This window comes from Microcebus murinus, chromosome 6 (genome assembly GCF_040939455.1).
Source record: "Microcebus murinus isolate Inina chromosome 6, M.murinus_Inina_mat1.0, whole genome shotgun sequence".
NCBI classification, from domain to species: Eukaryota; Metazoa; Chordata; class Mammalia; order Primates; family Cheirogaleidae; genus Microcebus; species Microcebus murinus.
In genome coordinates, this window is record NC_134109.1 from 15714698 (window position 1) to 15733516 (window position 18819).

An 18819-nucleotide genomic window follows, 5' to 3' on the forward strand; every position below is an offset into this window, starting at 1 on the left:
AGAGATTTATTATGAGGAATTGGCTCACACAATTAAGGACAGGTCCCAAGATCTGCAGGGTGAGCCAGCAAGCTGGAGACCCAGAAGAGCTGACAGTTCAGTTCCAGTTCCAGTCGGAAAGCCAAGGGTGTAATTCCCATCAGAAGACCAGGGGGCTTGAGGCCCACGAGGAGCCAATGTTTCAGTCTGGAGGCAGGAAAAGGAGGCAGGAAGAATTCTCTTTCTCAGGGGAGGGTCAGCGTTTCTGCTCTGTTCAGGCCTCCAACTGATTGGATGTGGGCCACCCACTCCAGAGGGGGTGACCTGCTTTGCTCAGTCTACTGATTTCGATGTCAATGGCATCCAAAAGCACCCTCCCAGAAATACCCAGAGTAACGTTCCACCAGATATCTGGGCAACCTGTGGACCAGTCAAGTGGACACATGCAATTAATTTAGAGAGGTCAGAAAAGACCTTGCTAAGGTGATAACATTTAAAACTGAGACCCAAAGAATGGGAAGGAGCCAGCCATGGGAGGAATGGGGGCAGGGATTTACTAGACAGAAAGAAACTGAATGTAAACTGAACGGGAACTGAGAGCTGGAATAGGGAAGGCGAGGGGGCCGTGTTGTGAGGTGAAATTAGAGAGGAGGGCAGAGGCCCTGCTCCCAGACCTGGGGAGCCGTGGTAAGGGGCTTGCATTTTAGTCTAGATGCAATGGTGGGAGGGTCTGAATGGTTTGAGCAGGGAGGGATTTGAGATGACTTCTGTTCTGAAAGGTTCTTCTGCCTGCTGTGTAGAAGTGGACAGGGAGAGGGGGAGAGAGTGGAAGTGAGGAGACCCGGAGTAGACTGTGGCTGAAGCCCAGGAGAGAGAAGGGTGGGATGGGGAGACAGAGGGCAGTGGGTTGATTCTGGGTCTATTTTGAAGGTAGAAATGGCAGAACTATCGGGAGGAGAGGGTGAACAGACAGTAAGCGTGTCTCAGGATCTTGCTTTTTTGTCTCCAGCATCATTCTGAGTGATGAGCCGTCTCCCATCGTTGGGCTGGCCATCGAGTATGACTTATACTTAGTAAGTGTGAGATACGGTTGGGTGTACACAGCCGGAGTTCCGAGGACATTTTAGGTCTGGCCGTATGGATCTAGGAATTATCCATAAGTGAGCAGAGATTGCGCAGGGAGAAGATATAGATCAAAAAGGGATCCGGGAAGGAACCCATGAAAGCCCAGTGTTTATTTAGGTGGAAGAGGAGTTTGCAGAGTGGATTTAAAAGTTCCACCCAGAGAGGGTGGAGGGACAGCTTGAGAGTGTGCTGCCACAGGGCTTTAGGTAGGAACAATTCAAGGAGGAGCAGGGTCTTCTGTGTAGAATGTTGCTGGGAGCCACGTGCTGTGTGGCCGTGATGGTGTCCCCCGGGCTTGGCCACCTGGAGGTAGTGGAGATGCTGAGAAAAGCAGTTTGGTGGAGTGACGAGGAGAAAGCCCGGTTTATGCAGTTTCAGGGTCAGTATCGCCCAAGTTCACGCTTCACTACATCTTTGGCTGATCGTGTCGTTAGGTGGTCGACGGTGTTTCTTCTCCTGTCCCTTAACATGGAGTCGGCAGATAGAATACCTGACACCAGTTACATTTAAATTTCAGAAAGGAAAATTTCAAAGTATAAGTGTGTCCCAAATATTGCATGGAATATAATCATCCTAAAATAACTGTTGTTGTTTATCTGAAATTCAGATTTAACTGGGTGTCTTGTACATTTGTTTCCTGAATCTGGCTGCCTAAATTGAATTGTGCACTTGAAAATAGTTCAAATGGTGAATTTTATGTTTTGTGAATTTTACCCACCCTGCTCCGAGCCCCAGCCCCTCAGCCCCGCCACAAATCGGGCAACTCTGCCTTAACTAGATAATACCATGTGGTCTATTTCTGGTTTATCCAACAGGGCCAATAGGGAAAGCCAGCCTTGAAGGAAGTTATTTCTGGTGGTAGTTAATGCTTCTACTAAATTCCCTTAGAGCACCTCAGCGGATGCTGAACACATAGTAGACCCTCATCACATGCTGGCTTGATGGAAACTAACTGAATTATGTGTTTTGGGAAAAATCAGCTTGTGTTGACTCCTGACTGGAAAGAAACTAAATACCCGAGTACCCGTGTACCCAACTTAGAAAGAAACTTTCTTAAAGAAAGTTTAAAGAAACTAAATACCCGAGTACCCAACTTAGAGGACGCTATGGAGTGGGCCTCGCGTGGAAGTTCTCAGTGGATTGAGGGGTATGGCATTTCTGGCCGTGCTTGTGGAACCATGTACTTAACTCCATTTGCCTGTAGCACAACTGGCTTTGCCGAGTTTGGCACTTCTCAGTTATGGCAGCCTAAGTGCAGTGGCTTTGGAGGAGCCATTAAAAATCTTTAAATGGCAGAGAACTCTCAGACGTGCCCACAAATTCCAGGACAGCCGGGCTAAGTCATTTGCTGTTTTAATTGGTCATACCAACCAGTTTCTATGTTTTCTTTTCTCCTCTTTTCTATGACATGGGGAAGACCACAGGACTGTTTGCCATGACCTCTTCAGAGGCCGTTTCAAAGCAATTAAGTATAGGTTGGATCCAAAGTGTATGATGAATTTAATATCAGCTAGGATTTTCTATGAAGATTCTGTTTCTTGGCTAGCACCTGAGCCCAAAGGTTAGCTTGATCCACCTATGGAAATGTTTTTCTCTCTTGTGGTTTCCCCCCATGCTTTGCTATTCACAAGGACCTTGTGTCAAAAGTTAGCATTCATTTACATGGAAAGCTGTAAGCAGTATTTTCATTCTACACTAATTTAGTGAACTCTACTGTGTGCCAGTATTCAATATCTAATTTGTCTTAGATTTCCAAATAGGGTCCTGTGGCTCTTCTGACTGGGGAGTTCCTTGAAGGGAAGTATGTTTACAATGGCTGCTTAATTATGACTAACCCATCACATAGAGATTTTGCCTGGGTAACCTGATTTGGTTCTGAGGGTCTCGGAGAAGGGTCCCTTCTCATAGAGGGGAGAAGAGGGGCTTGATCCTTGAAAATGACGTGGAACAAACGTCTGTACACCCTTGCTTTATGACATGTTACTTGGGGAACAGCTTGAGGACCCGCATAGCAGCTTGGCAGACTTCCAGATGATTCGTGCCGGGGTCTGTTTGCTCTCTCAGATTTTGGATGCCTTTTCTAGACCTTGAGCACTGGTTCTTTCACCTTGATTAGGTTCCGGACAGCAGGGAGGCTGTGCATCACCTTGGTGCCCCCTGGTGCTCGAAGCACAATAGGCTCTTGGCAAACAATTGCTGAATTCATTCCATGAACATTAGTTGAGCTGTTAACATCTGCTGCACGCTGGGAGGCAGAGCATGGAAGATCCAGAGTTGGAAGGTCCACCTTCATAGGGCATCTAGAGAGGAACTTCCTCTCTAGCAGGAGAAATTGCCAGTGAGAAAGATAATTTTTGGGTTGGAGTGAGATCTTGGTCTGCCTGGCAGGTCCAGCCTATGCCCAGCAGAGCCCTGGTGTGGAAAATTCCCCAGAAAGCTGGGCCAGCCCTGAGATTTCTCTGCAAGGCGCTGAGTCTTGACCCATTTTATCCTCCAAGCCCAGGTGTTCCTGGGAGTACACTGAGCTGTTTTATTGAAGGGAATCCACTTCACCAATTTTTTAGTAAGTCTCTTGATTCCTTGAAGTCTTCACCAATTGGAGCTATGAATATTTCAAAACGCTTCCCCGTGTTCAGATGAATGGATTTGTTCGTTTTCTACACCGCTGCCTCCCTAGCCTCACGAGGAATAATGTGGGCATTCTTTTCCTGGTTAGGTTTCTCTCTTTCTCTAACCTGCACCCACTCCCAGCCTCCGATAGCCGCATTTGCAGTAAATCACAGAACTGTCGCTGATGTCAGCAGCACCGATATGCATTAGAGGAGCCACGTTGGAGGAAATTACCCGGAGGGCCATGCTGAAATGCAAAGCCGTTTCGTAGAGACTGTTTTCTCCCTTCGATGGATCTTGTTTATTTTTGTGACTTAGTAGGCACAGTGAAGGAAGAACCATTTAAATTTATTTATTTTTTTCCATTTAACTTTTTTTGTGGGAGGTTTTAGTGACTATGAAATGAGCCAGGCGTGCTGAGCAGCTACGTTGGCAGGTAGAGGCTGCTTACGGTGCAGAGTGGGTGAGCCTCCGTCTCAGTGACCTGGGGAGAAGGGCACATGGGTGCACACCTCACTCTGCACAAATGGGCTTTTAAAAAATATGTAAGTAGAAACCAAAGTTCATTTTGGATGCACACAGAGCGGGCTGTTTAAATGCTTTCTGCAGAGTATACTTTTGTAAAGTAAATAAATGTCTATCTTGCAGATCAGATAGATATTGCAGTGAGGTGCACCTGGATGTCTTCGTGACATTTATCGAGACAGCTGTCTCTGAGCAGGGAAACAGCGAGGGACTGCTGTGGGGCTTCACGGGCAAGCTGAGGAAGGAAGCTATGCATTTGGAGGGATAGCCATCTGTGAGGCTTTAGATTCTTCTAGCAGTGTTCAGTAGCCTGCGTGTGGACTCTGGACAGAGAGAAGGACTAACAGAGGGGTATTTCCAGGTAGCTACAGGAAAACACAAAAGGAGAGGGAGTTGAGTGTGTTAGCGGAAATGAAGTGTTGAACGTGGGATCTAAGCTGAGTGGAGAAGAGAGAGGAGACGCAGGCAGGGCAGGACGGAGAGGAGAAGGTAGTAGAGGCAGGAAGTGACGTGGGAGTAATTAGGGGGGTGAGCCGGAAGGGCAGCATGTGCAAGTCACTGTCTTAGTCTTGCAGGCTGTTGCAACAGAACACCATGGAGTGGGTAGCTTTGGAACAACAGAGATTTATTTTTCATGGTTCTGAAGGCTGGGAAGTCCAAGATACCTAGGCAGATTTAGTGTCTGGTGAGAATGCATTGCCTGGTTTACAGACAGCTGCCTTCTTGCTCTATGCTCGCGTGGTAGTGGCGGGGGGCATGGGGGATCTCTCTGGGTTCTCTTTTATAAGGACATAAATACTGCTCATGAGGATTCTGCTCCCATGGCCTAATCACCTCCCGAAGGCCCCACCTCCTAATACCCTTACCCTGGAGGTCAGGCTGTATGAATTTTGAGGGGAACACAAACATTCAGACCACAGTGGTCATAGGTTCTTTATTTGAGTATTTCTCAGACAGGGACAGTTCTCCTGATGACAAGGTCCAGGCTGTGGCCATGGGGAGAGGGCGTTTGTAGTGGACACTACTGGTGCCCTGCCAAGGTCACCCAGCTCCGTTTTGTCCTGTGCACCCATCCAGCTCCCTGTGGGTTTCTCCCTTCCTGGCCTGTCCCTACAGCCTTTTTCAGAGGACTTTCCTTCATCTACTAGAGCCTCTTCTCAGGGTATTCCCAGGAGTTTATACCCTCCAGGGGTTTTCTGTTGCCAGTGACCAATTGGCAGGAGTGTGAAAGCCACACTCAGAGCACAGTGTCCTCAGGAAAAGCCCAAGTAGCAGGGGAAGAGATGTGGGAAAGTGCCCTGAAGAGAATCAGGAAGTGGGGGAGGTCTTCAGTTCTGCAGCAGGGGTTCCTCTGGCATCTTTGCAATGGCTTGGAGTTGGGTCAGAGGAGAGGAAGCTGAGAATGGAACAGAGGTCAAAGCTATATGGAGTGGCTTTGCTGGCTTTGCACTTCTCAGAAGAATTGGCCTGTTCAGTCTTCTGGTGGGTGGCAGCTTAGCAGCCCAGACACTGGGTGTGGAGTTTGGTATGGTTCCTAGCACACAGTAGGCAGGCATTGGTGGAATAAGTGCATGAACAACACATCAAGTTTCTAGATGCAACTCCTTTTCCTCATTGTAAACCATTAGTGCACTTGTCATTTCCGTGCATTTACGCTCGGGTATATATAGAATTTATTGAAATACCTCTAGCTACTTGTATCACCATTATTGGGTGGGATGCAATGAACAGGTTTCCCACGGTTAGGGAATTAGGCAATAGGATGGGCATGGATTTAAGTCATAGGCTCTTTCTCCCTAATAGGTTAAGAAATATTTTTCAGTTTCGCTTTCAACTATGGATCTGTAGGAAGAACTGGTGAGATCGGTACAACTACTGATGCTCTATTTGTCTGTGATTGCAGATGCTGAAGGGAGTTAGCTGGGCTGGGAGAACAGCACGTGGGGGTGGGCAGGGCTGGAGAAATGAGGCAGACCCCGAGCACAGGGGACGCTGCAGCCCACAGAAAGAGCAACAAGACTGGGTATGGGTTTAAAGCTGGAGCAAGATGGGAATTTTAGAGGGATCATCTGCTGGCTAAGTGGAGCCTGGCGTGGAGGGTTGCCCTGCAGGAGCTCAGTGAGGAGAGGCAACCACTTTTGACAAGACACCTGGGAAAGGCAAACCTCCATCTTGAAGGAACATCCCTGACAATAGGATTTAAAACACTTGCCCCCAGGGGAAAGGAGATATTTTGGGAACTGCAATTGCTTATATTATTTTTAACCCCAAGGAGAGGAAAAGATCTTTCCTTTTAAAACTGCCTTAGTTCATTTAAATGGTGGAGGAAAGAACTTAGGGCCAGAGGCAAAATGTGATATTCAGGAAGCATTTTGGAACAAGGTACATGAACCCCAGCAGTGGCCGTGCACCTTTAGGGCCTTGGCCACGGAGCCAGGACAGAGGAGTCCATCTCATCAGCATGGCAGAGTCGGGGTCTTTGGGAGAACCGTGACGTGGGCAGCTCTGGAGCCTGACAGATGAACGGTCCAGTGGGAAATGCCTGGGCTGTTCTGCCAAGCTCAGCGCACACAAGGGATAGCTCCGGTCCCTGGCTCTTTGTGCCCTGGGTTGGGAGGGTGACGGTTCATTTCACTGGAGCAATAAAGGCATCCCAGCTGCTACCAGGGGTGACATATAATACCCAGAAGTTCTGGAATAGGGGTTCTATTGCGGAGAGTTTCCTGGCAGCCAGAGAGAGAAAGGTGTGAAAGCAGCAGAGTGATACTACAGGATAGTAATTGAGTCATCAGACACCCCGAGACCTCTTGGGGACAGGCCTCCTGAATGCTGCTGGACACAGAGACTGGGTTAGATCTACCAACTCTGACGCTGCTGCCCAGGAAGCCACCTCTTGGCTGTCCGCTTTTCCTCTCTCGCTATTCTTCTTTCTTCTTTGTGCCCCTCCCTCCGTTGTCCCTTAAATGTTGCTCCCTGGAGCACCATCTTCTGCTCTCTTCTCATTTTACGTCTCCCTCTGGGCCAGTTCATCCTGTCCTGTTGCTTTAATAGCACTTATGTACTTAACACTCTCAAACCCAGGGATCCAGCTAGGTTTCCCCCCAGAGTTCCAGTCCCTTGTGCCTAATGTCTACTGGGTAGCTCCGCCTGCATGGGCCACAGGGACTGCAAACCGAAGTCTCCCGCGTCGTCTGTTTGCGTTGGGGACACCATGCTCTTACAAGCCAGATACCCGGGAGCCATGCCAGACCTCTCCCACCCCACACTTCTGCCTTTCTACCATCACAGGACCTGCAGATTTACTTCCTTAACACCCCTCATCTCGAACCCGTCCCCTGCTATGGCCAGAATTGAAGCCTCGTACTCTATTGCAGCAAACTCCCACCCACACTCCCTGCTGCCGGTCTCTTGCTTGTTCCATGCATCTTTCACGGCGCTGCCGGAGTCAGCGTGCTAAACCCGACTCTGATCCCATGGCTCTTCCCCCTGTGTTAGCCTTGATGGCGTCCCGCACGCATTTAAAAGACTAACAAGGCTCTCATGCTCTCCCCTGCCTGTCTCTCCAGCTTTATTTTGGTGTAGCTGTCTTACACCCTCGAGTCCTAACACACAGACACAGTGTGATTTCCTAAATGTCCCAAGCTGATTCATGGCTGAGAGTGTCATTGTACTCGTCGTTCCCTCTTGCTGGTCTGCCTCCCTCTTTGCGTCCCCTCGCCCTCTGGCAGATGCTTAATCCTCTCTCCACACCAGTCTTCAGTCTTCTGGTCTCCTCTTTGGTGGGGTTGATCATCACTCCCTCCTCATGCCTCTCCGTGCCCCATACCTGCATAGTCTGCACTCTCTGCTGCAGTTGTTTGCGTAGATCACATAGTTCCCTCCACCTCCTAATAATATGGACAGCTCACGTGGATCAAGGACTTGCTTTGAACGAGGCATTGAGCAACATTATTGTGTTGAACATTCCTCATAGTGGTACTGCTTCTGTATCTTGGCAGGTAGGAAGGAGGGAAGCCCGGAGAGAGGACTCTTGTTCTCAGGAGCCCTGCTTAATGTCTCCCAGGAGGGAGGGTCTCTCATGAACTTCGACCCTGGTGGGGGTAGACTGGATGGCTGCTAGAGTCCCATCCTCTATTCTCCCCAATCCTGACAGCCTCATTCTCTGGGCCCTGTCTGCTGGTGGAGAGGCCCCCGACTTTGGGCCATGCCCTTGGTTTATAAATACACGATGAAGAGATCTGGGGGAAGATCAGGAGAAACCATTTGCTTACTAGTCCTGAGAAGGAAGTCACTGGTCCTTTGAGCCCCAAATGAACTCAGCTCCCTTTGTACTCTCCCCAGGCTGTGAGGGTGCAATAATGGGATGGGGCAAGAAAGTCCTCCAGTCTTTGGGGTCCTCCAATCCAAGTTTGTGAATTTTGGTCCTAGTCCGAAAGACCCCAAGAAGACAAACTAGAGAGAATTTCTGCCCGCCTGCAACCAAAGAGGTGACTCACCAAGGATGATTTGTCATTCCATAGATTTTTTTTTTGAGACAGAGTCTCGCTTTGTTGCCCAGGCTAGAGTGAGTACCATGGCATCAGCCTAGCTCACAGCAACCTGAAACTCCTGGGCTCAAGCGATCCTACTGCCTCAGCCTCCCGAGTAGCTGCGACTACAGGCATGCGCCACCATGCCCGGCTAATTATATATATTAGTTGGCCAATTAATTTCTTTCTATTTATAGTAGTGACAGGGTCTCGATCTTGTTCAGGCTGGTTTCGAACTTCTGACCTTGAGCAATCCGCCCGCCTCGGCCTCCCTGAGTGCTAGGATTACAGGCGTGAGCCACTGCGCCCGGCCTGATTTTTTTTTTTTTTTAACCCACCAAGTATTTTGTACCCATGAGTAAAAGAGAAGCTTCTAGCCCTTCATGAGAGAACAAGAAAGGGCAGAACTGAGAGTGTTAGGATCACAGTAAAGTGAGTTTCTGATCCTCTCTAGCAGCCGTGAAGAGCTCTACTTGGACCGTTTGCCTTCTGAGAACTTTTACACCTTGACTCTGGATGTCTGTCTGTGGGAAAAAACCCCCAGCTGTACCAGGGTTGCTTCTATCTGCTAGATTAACTGTGCAGTCAAATTTTCTTTCGGGCAGATGTATGAACTTGACATCATAAGTGTTGGCACGAGGCAAATGTACAGATGCACAAACGAACAAATTCAGGAGTGGAACAAACTGTCATTAGGAGCCTCCTAGCTGTAGACACTCCACTGAACTCCACACTGAGACTTGGAGGAGGGGCATCATCTGATCACACTGGGGGGTGGGCAGTCAGGGAGGACTTCTTGGCGGTGGTGACACACGAGGGGCGTTTTGAAGTATGAGAAGGAGTCAGAAAAAGAGTTGAGAGGAGAAAGGAATCTGGGAATCAACACCTGCTTCTTGGGGACGGGCCTGGGTGCTGCGGGGTTTGGCCGGGGCAAAGGTTGCCCGTGGAGGCGTGGCAGCGGGTGACGCTGGGGAGACAGGCGGCGCCACGTCCTGGAAGGGAGTCTTGGAGGAAACCGTGGAGATTGCAGTTTACTCTGAGTCTCCGCGGGGCCCTCAGAGGGTCTTAAGCAGGGGTGGGTGTGACCAGAGTCACACCTGAGAGGGCGCGGCGAGGTGGGCTGTGGAGGATGGATTGTAGGGGGACAGGACTGGAGCTTGTCACAGCGGTTCAGGTGAGAGAGGGGATGAGGGTCCCGGCCAGGGAGAGAGGTGCAGCCAGATGTGAGAACAGGTGACAGTCAGTTCTGGCTCCGTCTTCCTCCCCTGTCAGCCTCGATTCCCCTTTTCCTGGCTCTGCAGGGTCCAAGTACTTTGTGATACCTCAGTCTCTTCCCTCTGGGAGCCTGGGCTGAAGTTTTAAGGAGGGCCCGGAGGAGGGGCAGTGCTTCACCCGGGGGAGAGCCTCTCCCAGGTGGCATTTTGGGAACACGGCTTGCTCATTTAGTGTGTATAGACTGAGCGTTATTGCCGTTCTCACCAGGACCAGCTTGATCACCTTTAAGGTACGGGTGTCACATGGCAACAGGAAAAACAAGATTCGGCCATTGGAGTGCCAGGAATAAGAGGGGGCACACACACTCTGTCTGCTCTAAGAGCTGCGGCGACAGCCGTGGACAGGTGGAATTGTCTACTCCTCACCTCTCCTGCCCTCTTCCTAACACCCTCCCTCCCCACCAGCCTCAAATCTGCTGACTCCCAGGGGAGCCTTTTGGGGACTACAGACTGAGCTGTCACCTGCTGCTCTTCTGCTCTTCCACAGCTCTGAGCATCAATGCGGGTGGCCCCGGGCCGATTCCAGACCTGGGGGTGGTGTTGGCGGGGTGGGGTATTCTTTTCCTCTCGCCAGTGAGTCTGCAGTCAGAATTGTACTTTGCCTGGGTCAATAAGCAAAGCCACGTTGCTGTGTGACAGTGGCACCTCTGAGGTGGCTGCATTTCAGGTTTCCAAGGGACTCTGAATCCTTTGGATGCCATTTGTTTCAGGTGGTGTGGAGGCACTCTGGGTTAGGTGTGTGAAGACGGATTCCAGGATGCCACTGCTTGTTAGCTTGTGATAGCCTACTCAATGTCACACCCCTCTGGGCCTCAGTTTCCTCATCTCTCAACGAGGGCCAGAAAATAATCACTGCCTTCCACAGAAGGTTTGGTGACGATAAAATAGGTTCCTGCATGCATGAGATCTTTGTCAGTTCTCCCACTACCTCTGAAGGCAGAGAAGTGCCTTTCTCAGTTACGTGGCCCCGTGGTGCTGGGCAATCTCAGATGTTTGTTGATTGAATGCGTGAATGGATGATGCAGTGAAACCTATGAGGCTTGAGAAAGCCTGAATAATATACAATTATTTAGAACTTGTTCAACCACGAAAAAGCAGGTTTCCACGCACGCCCCCACGCCAGCATCCGCCCACATTTAGGTAAAAATGAAACGTGTCAACATTTATGAGGAAACATTTTAAAATGAAAATGGGCTGAAGACAAAAGCGTTCCAACATTTCCTTTCTCATCAATTCTTGGCAGTGCTTTTGCTGCCAGACACCTTTCTGTTGGATTTTATACGATCCACCCATTATTGATACACCGTATGGGAAAGAATCCCGTTGCTGCTGGGAGACTGAATCAATCGATCTCATAGACTGGAAAATATTTTTATGCCTGTGTGAAACAAATGCTTTTCTCACTTTTTGAGAAAAGGCTGTTTCCACCTGGAATTGCTTTGTTTCCTGTTTTCCTGCTCTGACGCTTCAAGGAACAGACTTGGAAGTCAGACTATGCTAGTTTTAATCCTGGGTTCTCCCCTTTCTGGCCACTTGCCCTGGGGTTAGCCATTCAATCTGTCTGGGTCTTAGTTTTTTTTTGCATCTGTGATGGGGGCTGTGTGGTGGCCGTGAGCACGCCCTTGCAGGCCTGCAACTGGAGGGCGTGTCGCTGACCAGGGTCCCCGCCGCTGCCCTGAAATCGTTGCTGGGCTTGCATCGCAGGTTCACTTCCCACGGGCTGCTCCCAGCCGGGGACAGAGCGCAGCAGGGATGCCACGGCAGGATGGTTCCTGGGAGACACAGGACTCCCCAGACGGCTCACTGTGGCTCAAGAACTCCTTGAAGGTCTTGCCGAACCTCCTTAGACTGCAGGCGGTCTAGCACGCTTACCCTCTCTCCGTCGGGTTCCTTCCCTCTCTCCGTCGCTTGGGCTCAGACTTACGGAGTGTCTGACGACTGTCCTAGCCTCCCGGACTCTCTCATTGTCTCTGACACACACGTTTCCCCTAATAAAATTTATGTGCCTTTAATCCCCTCTTGGCATCTGCTTCCCTGGGACGACCTGGACTCACACAGCGTGATCATGCCTCGTAGCGAGGACCGAATGCAGCGGTGTGAGCAGAGTGTTTATCAGAGTGACAGGCACAAGGACGTGCTCAGTAGGTAGCAGCCGGGGCTCCCGTCGCCTTCCTCACCACCATCCTCTTCGCCATCTGGCCAGTTGTGCTGCTTCTCTGGCTCCGGGCTCACGGGTCTCCAGTGGCTTGTCCTGGGTCACAGGGCAATTTTGTACTAGAGCTAGAGCGACCATGGCATCTGAGGAGAAGAAATGGGTTAGAACACCCTTGGAAAATTTATCCAATGTAAGCACAATCCAAATCCTTTTCCAGCCATCGAAATATGCAGTCACATTTGCTAAAGCGACTGACTCAAATGCACAAAAGGTTTTGTAACATTCTGAGGTCCTTGCCGGGACTCCTGATGTCTACAAATACGCTCCTGTCAGTAAACTGGGGCGGCGCGTTGGCTGTTTCTGAGAGCCCTGTACAGGTTTTTTTTTTTTCTTTTAAAAAAGCAGCTGTTATTATTCATATTTTACAGATAAACAGAAAAACTAAGTGACAGTTTCAAGGTCATCCAGGCACTGTTGGGTTTGGGACTGAAACTCTGGTTTTTGCCCTGGTGCTTTAGAAGCTCAGGAGTTGGTGGATTCTGTTTCTACTCTGCTCCTGGGGACAGTCTCTTAGCAAACTGGTGCCTGAAAAGACCTTTCTCAAGTCTGATTCTGCCCAGCCTCAGGGATGCTAGAAGCTCTGGAACCTTCCATGGTGCAGGTCAGCTAGGAAGACCAGGCTCCAACTGGCCTCCATACTCAGGCCATTGTCTGTCACGTGATGAGGCTTTAAGCTCATTTTAGTCACCTGGCTCTGTGGAGTGTTCCTTAAGCCGAGTGGCAACCCTCTGAAGCTGGGGACCATGGCTTATCCCCACCATGGCACAGCCCCTCGTGCCCCTTCAGGGCTAAATAAATGCTTGTTATTGAGGATGGTGGTGATTCTGATAGGGCGTTTGTGTGTAATCTGAAGGAATTGTCAAGAACAACAGCAAAGACAGCAACAACAACAGAAAGCAAACATTTACTCTGCGCAGGGCACTGTGGCGAGAGATGGAGCCCCAGTGATTAAAAGATGAGCTTTCTGACTCCGGGAGGTTTATAGGCTAGTGGAGAGTGTTGGCACACTGAATCTTCCTGGAAGAATCCAGGAGGACTTCATGGAGGAAGTGGCTTTAGGCTGAGACCGAGGAGGGTGGGAGTTTGCCAGGCAGATGAGGGTGGGAAGAGGATTACCGGCCAAGAGAACAAAGTCTGCCAAGGTGTGGAGGTGTGAACAGAGTGCCGCTGTGCTCGAGGCCCTGCTGTTCAGGATTGCCGGAGTGTCTAGTCATTTTCTATTCGATGCTGCTCATCCACATCTGTGTGGTTCGGATGTGCCAACATTCCTTCTTTCCATACTTCATTCTCATACTCAACCACCATCGACTGGCCTCCCACTGTGTGCCAGGTGCTGTGCAGAGCCCAGGGGACACAGAGGTGAGGGGCAAACAGGGCACCTGCCCTCCTGAGCTTTCAGTCTCATGGGCGAGCTGGACAAGCAGCACCGTGCAGCGAGTGCAGGGCAAAGAAGCCCTAATCTAGTGCAGGGTGTGTTAGTTTCCTGCTGTGACAATTACCACATACGTAGCGGCATGAAACAACACTAATCTATTATCGTTTGGTTCTGGTGGCCAGAAGTTCACAATCAGTCTCCCTTGGCCCAAATCGAAGCGTAAGTAAGGCTGGTTGCTCGGGAGGTGCTAAGGGAGAATCCTTCCCTTGCCTTTTCCAGCTTCTAGAGGGACCATAGCCCGTGGTCCGGGGCTGCCTTGCTCCAGCCTCTGCCCCTGTCCTCACATCCCTTCCCTCTCGGGCCCTCCTGCTGCCTTCTTATAAGGATGTTTGTGATTACACTTGGCCCACCTAGATAATCGGGGTTACCTCTCCTCTCAACATCATTAACTTAATCGCATCTGCAAAGTTTCTTTTGCACGTAAGGTAACATAGTGGTAGGTCCTGAGCATTATAGGGTGTGGACATCTTTGCAGGCCTTTTCTCTGTTTGTGACAGAGGGGGTAAGGGAAATGGGGGAGGAGCTGCTCCCAGAAGTGGAGTTTAACCTGAGATTTATGGTTGGAAGCTGGGTACAGATGGAAGCAGGAAGGTCACTTTTAGGAGCCTGCCGGATTGGTCCCAGCAGGATGTGATTGGTGGCCTGGGAGAGGCTGCTGGCCATGGGGATGGGGAAAAAATCCAAGAGATGAGATACACGAGGAGGTGGAAGAATGGGAAATGCCACCCTGGACAGGCTCACCTTCTCAGCACCAACAAGGGCAAGGAGGAACCCCAATGCAGTGTCTTTGGGGAAGGATTAGCCAGGCAATAAAGCCCAGGTTGCTGATTCTAAATTTATAGATCTTTCAATCAGAGTTTCCAGACAATTTTTGTGGTCATATAAGTCTGAGGGAAATCTAACATTGAATGGTTTTATTGGACAGAATAATAGACCATAAAAAGACTGATGTTCAGCTTGCTTCTCAAAAAGCTGATTTCTAGAGTCTAGGGGGAGAAGCAGATAGAGGTTTATTGACTTTGATTCTCTTAAGTGGCCACCCCTATGGCCAGATGTTGTCAGGATCATGGGTGTTTTGAATGAGGAGGGACATTGCTTGGCTTTCCCAACACAGATTGGGCAGTTTAGCCCCCACTGGACTGGACTGGACTGTCCCACTTTGGTAGTTAGGTTTGTCATCTCCTGATACCTTATTTACACAACAGCTGGGCTGCACCACTGCAGAGGCCATAATAAGGATTAGAAAAAGAAATGGAGAACGAAACTGAAGTGCAATGGCTGTTCGTCGCTATACAGGACAGATTTCTGTAATGCATGATAGCGTTACGTGTGTGACACCGGCATGAACTTCCTGCCATCCCAGAAAAGCCTCCAGCTTAACATATTTATTTCCAAGGTAATACAATTGCTCGTGCAGAGAACAGGGACCTTAGAGAAATCTTTGTGTTCTGAAAACCATGAGAAATTTCGTTTCCAATGGCATCGCATTGGAAAACAATAGAAGAAGAATTCTCTTGCTAATAGATCAGGAGTGGTTACATCTAAGTCATCACATTTTCTATTAGGAAATACATTTAGGTAAGATCTAATTTTATTATTATTTTTTTCCAGGAAAAGGTTAATTGACATAAAACATCACTTGTTTCCTTCCCTTATAACCTCCACTTTTCTTTGTCTTTGTCTTTACTACTGACAGTCTTCAGAGACCCAAACCACCTTTACTGTCTCTGATTTTTGGTTCTTCTCCCTTACAGCAAACTCATCCTTCTTTCCCTTGCTTTGTGGCAAGAGGGACTTTTAAAGTCGCTAGAAGATGTTCATCTCTTCCCTGCTCTTGCTATTCCTTAGCCCTTGGGACTTGGATAGGGTAGCTGGGTATCCTTCTATTTATTTCTTCTCCAAGCTGAACAATACATCTGTTTTAGAACACGGCTATTTACCGTGTTTCTTACACACTTTTTTAGAGAAGGAAACCAAGGGAGGAAATGAATTATAAATAACAGTGAGATGGCTTTGCAGTTTGGACCTTTGCAGGAAAATGTAAGCATTTCAAACTCAATACATATACTTTTTTCTTTTTTGAAAAAAAAAGCTAAGACTCTCGGTGCTCATTTTTTAGAACTCCAATGGGCGGGCCACCTAGCAGCTGATCAAATTTCCTAACTGCAGGCTTGGCGAGCCGATTTTTAATCTTCACGTTTGAAAGCTGGCTCAAGGAAGACATCTGCGCTTTGTTTCGGACTAGTTTTGTGCTCTGTATTGATAAACTCTCTTCTCCCCTGTCCCCCTACCCTGACTCCTCAGTGGCCGTTCCTGCAGCAGCGCCGCCGGCGTGTCAGCCCAAGAGTGCCACTAACGGGCAACCTGCGGCTCCACGCCTCTCCATTTCCTCCCGAGCCACGGTGGTAGCCAGAATGGAAGGTGCCTCCCAGGGGGGCCTGCAGACCGTCATGAAGTGGAAGACAGTGGTCGCCATCTTCGTGGTCGTGGTGGTCTACCTCGTCGCCGGTGGTCTCGTCTTCCGGGCGCTAGAGCAGCCCTTTGAGAGCAGCCAGAAGAACACCATCGCCTTGGAGAAGGCGGAATTCCTGCGGGATCACGTGTGTGTGAGCCCCCAGGAGTTGGAGACCTTGATCCAGGTGAGCAGGGAGTGAGTCGACCATACAGCAACCTGGGGGTGGGGGGGGGGACGGTGGGCACGACAGCTTTGCTTTTGTCTTTCTGGGTCACCGAGTTTTGCCTTTGGTTGAGACACTCCTGGTGGTCGGGGAAGTCTTCTCAGGGGAGGTGGCGTTTGAGCTGAGACCTTGAAGAAGCCAGAGAGTGAGGCATGTGACAGTGCCGTCAGGGAAGAGGGGTCACAAATGCAAGGGCCCTGACGCAGGAGCAGGCTTGTGTTCCGTGTCTCCTGGTTTTGGGTGAATGGCCAGAGGCAGCATCAGGCCAACAAGTTTTGGGATTTCAAGTTCAAGTCCACCTGTGTGTGCTGATTAACGTCCTGGTTCCGAACTGTCTGTGGGATGCTGGGATAAGAAGGTGTCCTAGAAGCCAAAGAAAAAAGGAATTTTAAGCAAGCAGGGATGCATTCCCTTGTGCAAGGTCCATGAGGGTGGGGTAGAGAAAAGGCCACCAGGTGTGAGGATGAAGAGGCTGTTGGTGGCCCGAGCGAGCCATTTTAGCGGCTTTATGGTGATGAAATGATAAGGATAACAGTAACAGGAATCATCAGGCTTGCTGGCGTTGAATACTTACTGTGTATTAGGCAGTGTGCTAAAGTCTTTACATCCCTTGGATATTAAGGAAAAAAAGATGCATGAAAAATGGAGGCAGAGATCTTGGAATGCAGCCTAAATAAGCAAGGCAGTGGGATCTGGAGGGTGGGAGTGGGCTTGGAGGGGTAGGATGTGGTGGAGCAGGGCTGCAGGAAAGCCGGAGAGTCCCCTAAGGTGGTGTGATGGGAGAGAATGGAACACGGTGATCGGGAAGTCTGGGAAGCCCGCGACGGAACCCGTTCCCATGGGAAATGGTAGAGAGCCCAGGTGGAGGCTTCGCCTGGCAGGTAAAGGAGGAAGACTGCCCCTGAGCCGGAAGTTTGATTCCTGGGCCAGACACCCTCCTGATCCACAAAGAGCAGGTTTTGGAGGAAGGTGATGACATTTATGGAGGCAAGGGAGAGTGTCAGCTTTCTGAAGGTTCTGAAGTTTGGAAGGTAGAGGGGTGGAAAAGACAGCTTCCCCAATTCCTTCTGGCTCTGGGAGGATGCGCATTAAATTCTAATGACTACCACCAGCCAGGATTGGGTAGGAGTCACCAGTCTGGGCTGGCTTGTTATTAATATTTATTTATTTCAAACTACACTGATAGGGTTGGGGAGTTCTGATGCTGCTTATGATCTAGCACTTTCATAGTAATCATATTCTTTTTAGTTAGTTTTAACAATCTGCCTCAACTCTTAAGCAGAAATATAATACAAGTGCCACCCCCAGGAATAAATACAATTTCATAACTATGTCCTATATTTTTATTAAAAATGTAAAACTTTTTTTTTTTTTTTTTTTTTTTTTTTGCCAACAACAAAAGCTGAGCAAAATGTAAAACTTTTAAATGCTAAAATCCAGGGGCAGCATTTCACATTAACTGTTTCATAAGAAATCATTTCTTTGGCTGGCCTTGTCTTTTTTTTTTTTTTTTTTTTTTTTAAATTTTGTGGGAAAACACTGCCAAATAGATGGTGATGGGAATCTTGTACCAGTGCCAGATTTGAGGCCTCAGGTGCCATGGAATGGAGGAAACAATTCTGGAGTAGTTTTAAGTAGGAATTTAATTAATTGCATTTATACATGTTGTGAAATGTGTTGGGATCCTTTTTATTTAGTTGTAATACGTATAGTAACCTCATAGGTGGTCTGAAGTGGATCTAGTATCACACTTGAATTTTCCTTCCTTAGTGATATCTTGAGGAGAAGGGACCGTGTCTTCTTATCTTTGTATCCATGTGTGGTCCATGCATTGCTTTGCATCCAATTATTGCCCAATAGATAGATGCTTTTGGGGTGAGATATGAAAGTAAATCTAGTAAATCTGAACATTTTTGATGCCACAAGATATCTGTTCTTATCCATGCATTTGTTGATTAAATTCAGTATTTCTGTATTGCCCATTCTTTGACCCTCTCCTTTATGAAAGACCTCAGAGGCCAGAATGGACGGGGTGGGGGAGTGTGGACATCCTAATTCTGGTGCTGCCATGAAGACCTGCCCCCTGCTTTGACCTCAGAGATTCTCTGTGAAATGAGGTGTCTCTGTGCGTGTGTGCACATGGGTGTGTATACACTTAAGATAATTTTATAACAATTAAAAAAGCTACCCTTTATCAGGCACCTATTATGAGCTGGGCACCTAATACCCATTATCTCATTTAATCTTTCCAACAGCACTTTTAAGTTGGTATTATTATCCCCATTTTTACAGGTGAGGATGCTAAAAGAGGCCAAATAACTTTCCAGCCACCCAAGTGACAGAGCTGGGATTCAAAGTGAGGTCTGTCTCCCTCAACACTGCCTTGCTCAGTGAGTCTACAAGCCCTTTAAGTAGGTCATGCTTTATAAGAAGCTCCACTCTCTCTTGA

The 18819-nt window shown here is 48.8% G+C and overlaps 1 protein-coding gene across 2 annotated transcripts in view; it reads left to right on the forward strand.

Annotated features, from left to right (window-relative positions):
- Positions 1-18819, forward strand: part of KCNK10 (potassium two pore domain channel subfamily K member 10) — a 128750-nt gene that overhangs the window by 39123 nt on the left and 70808 nt on the right. For both annotated transcript variants that reach the window (XM_012773999.2, XM_012773998.3), the window contains exon 2: positions 15997-16331. In XM_012773999.2, coding sequence (XP_012629453.2) covers positions 15997-16331 — 335 coding nt within the window. The remainder of the gene's footprint in view (positions 1-15996; positions 16332-18819) is intronic.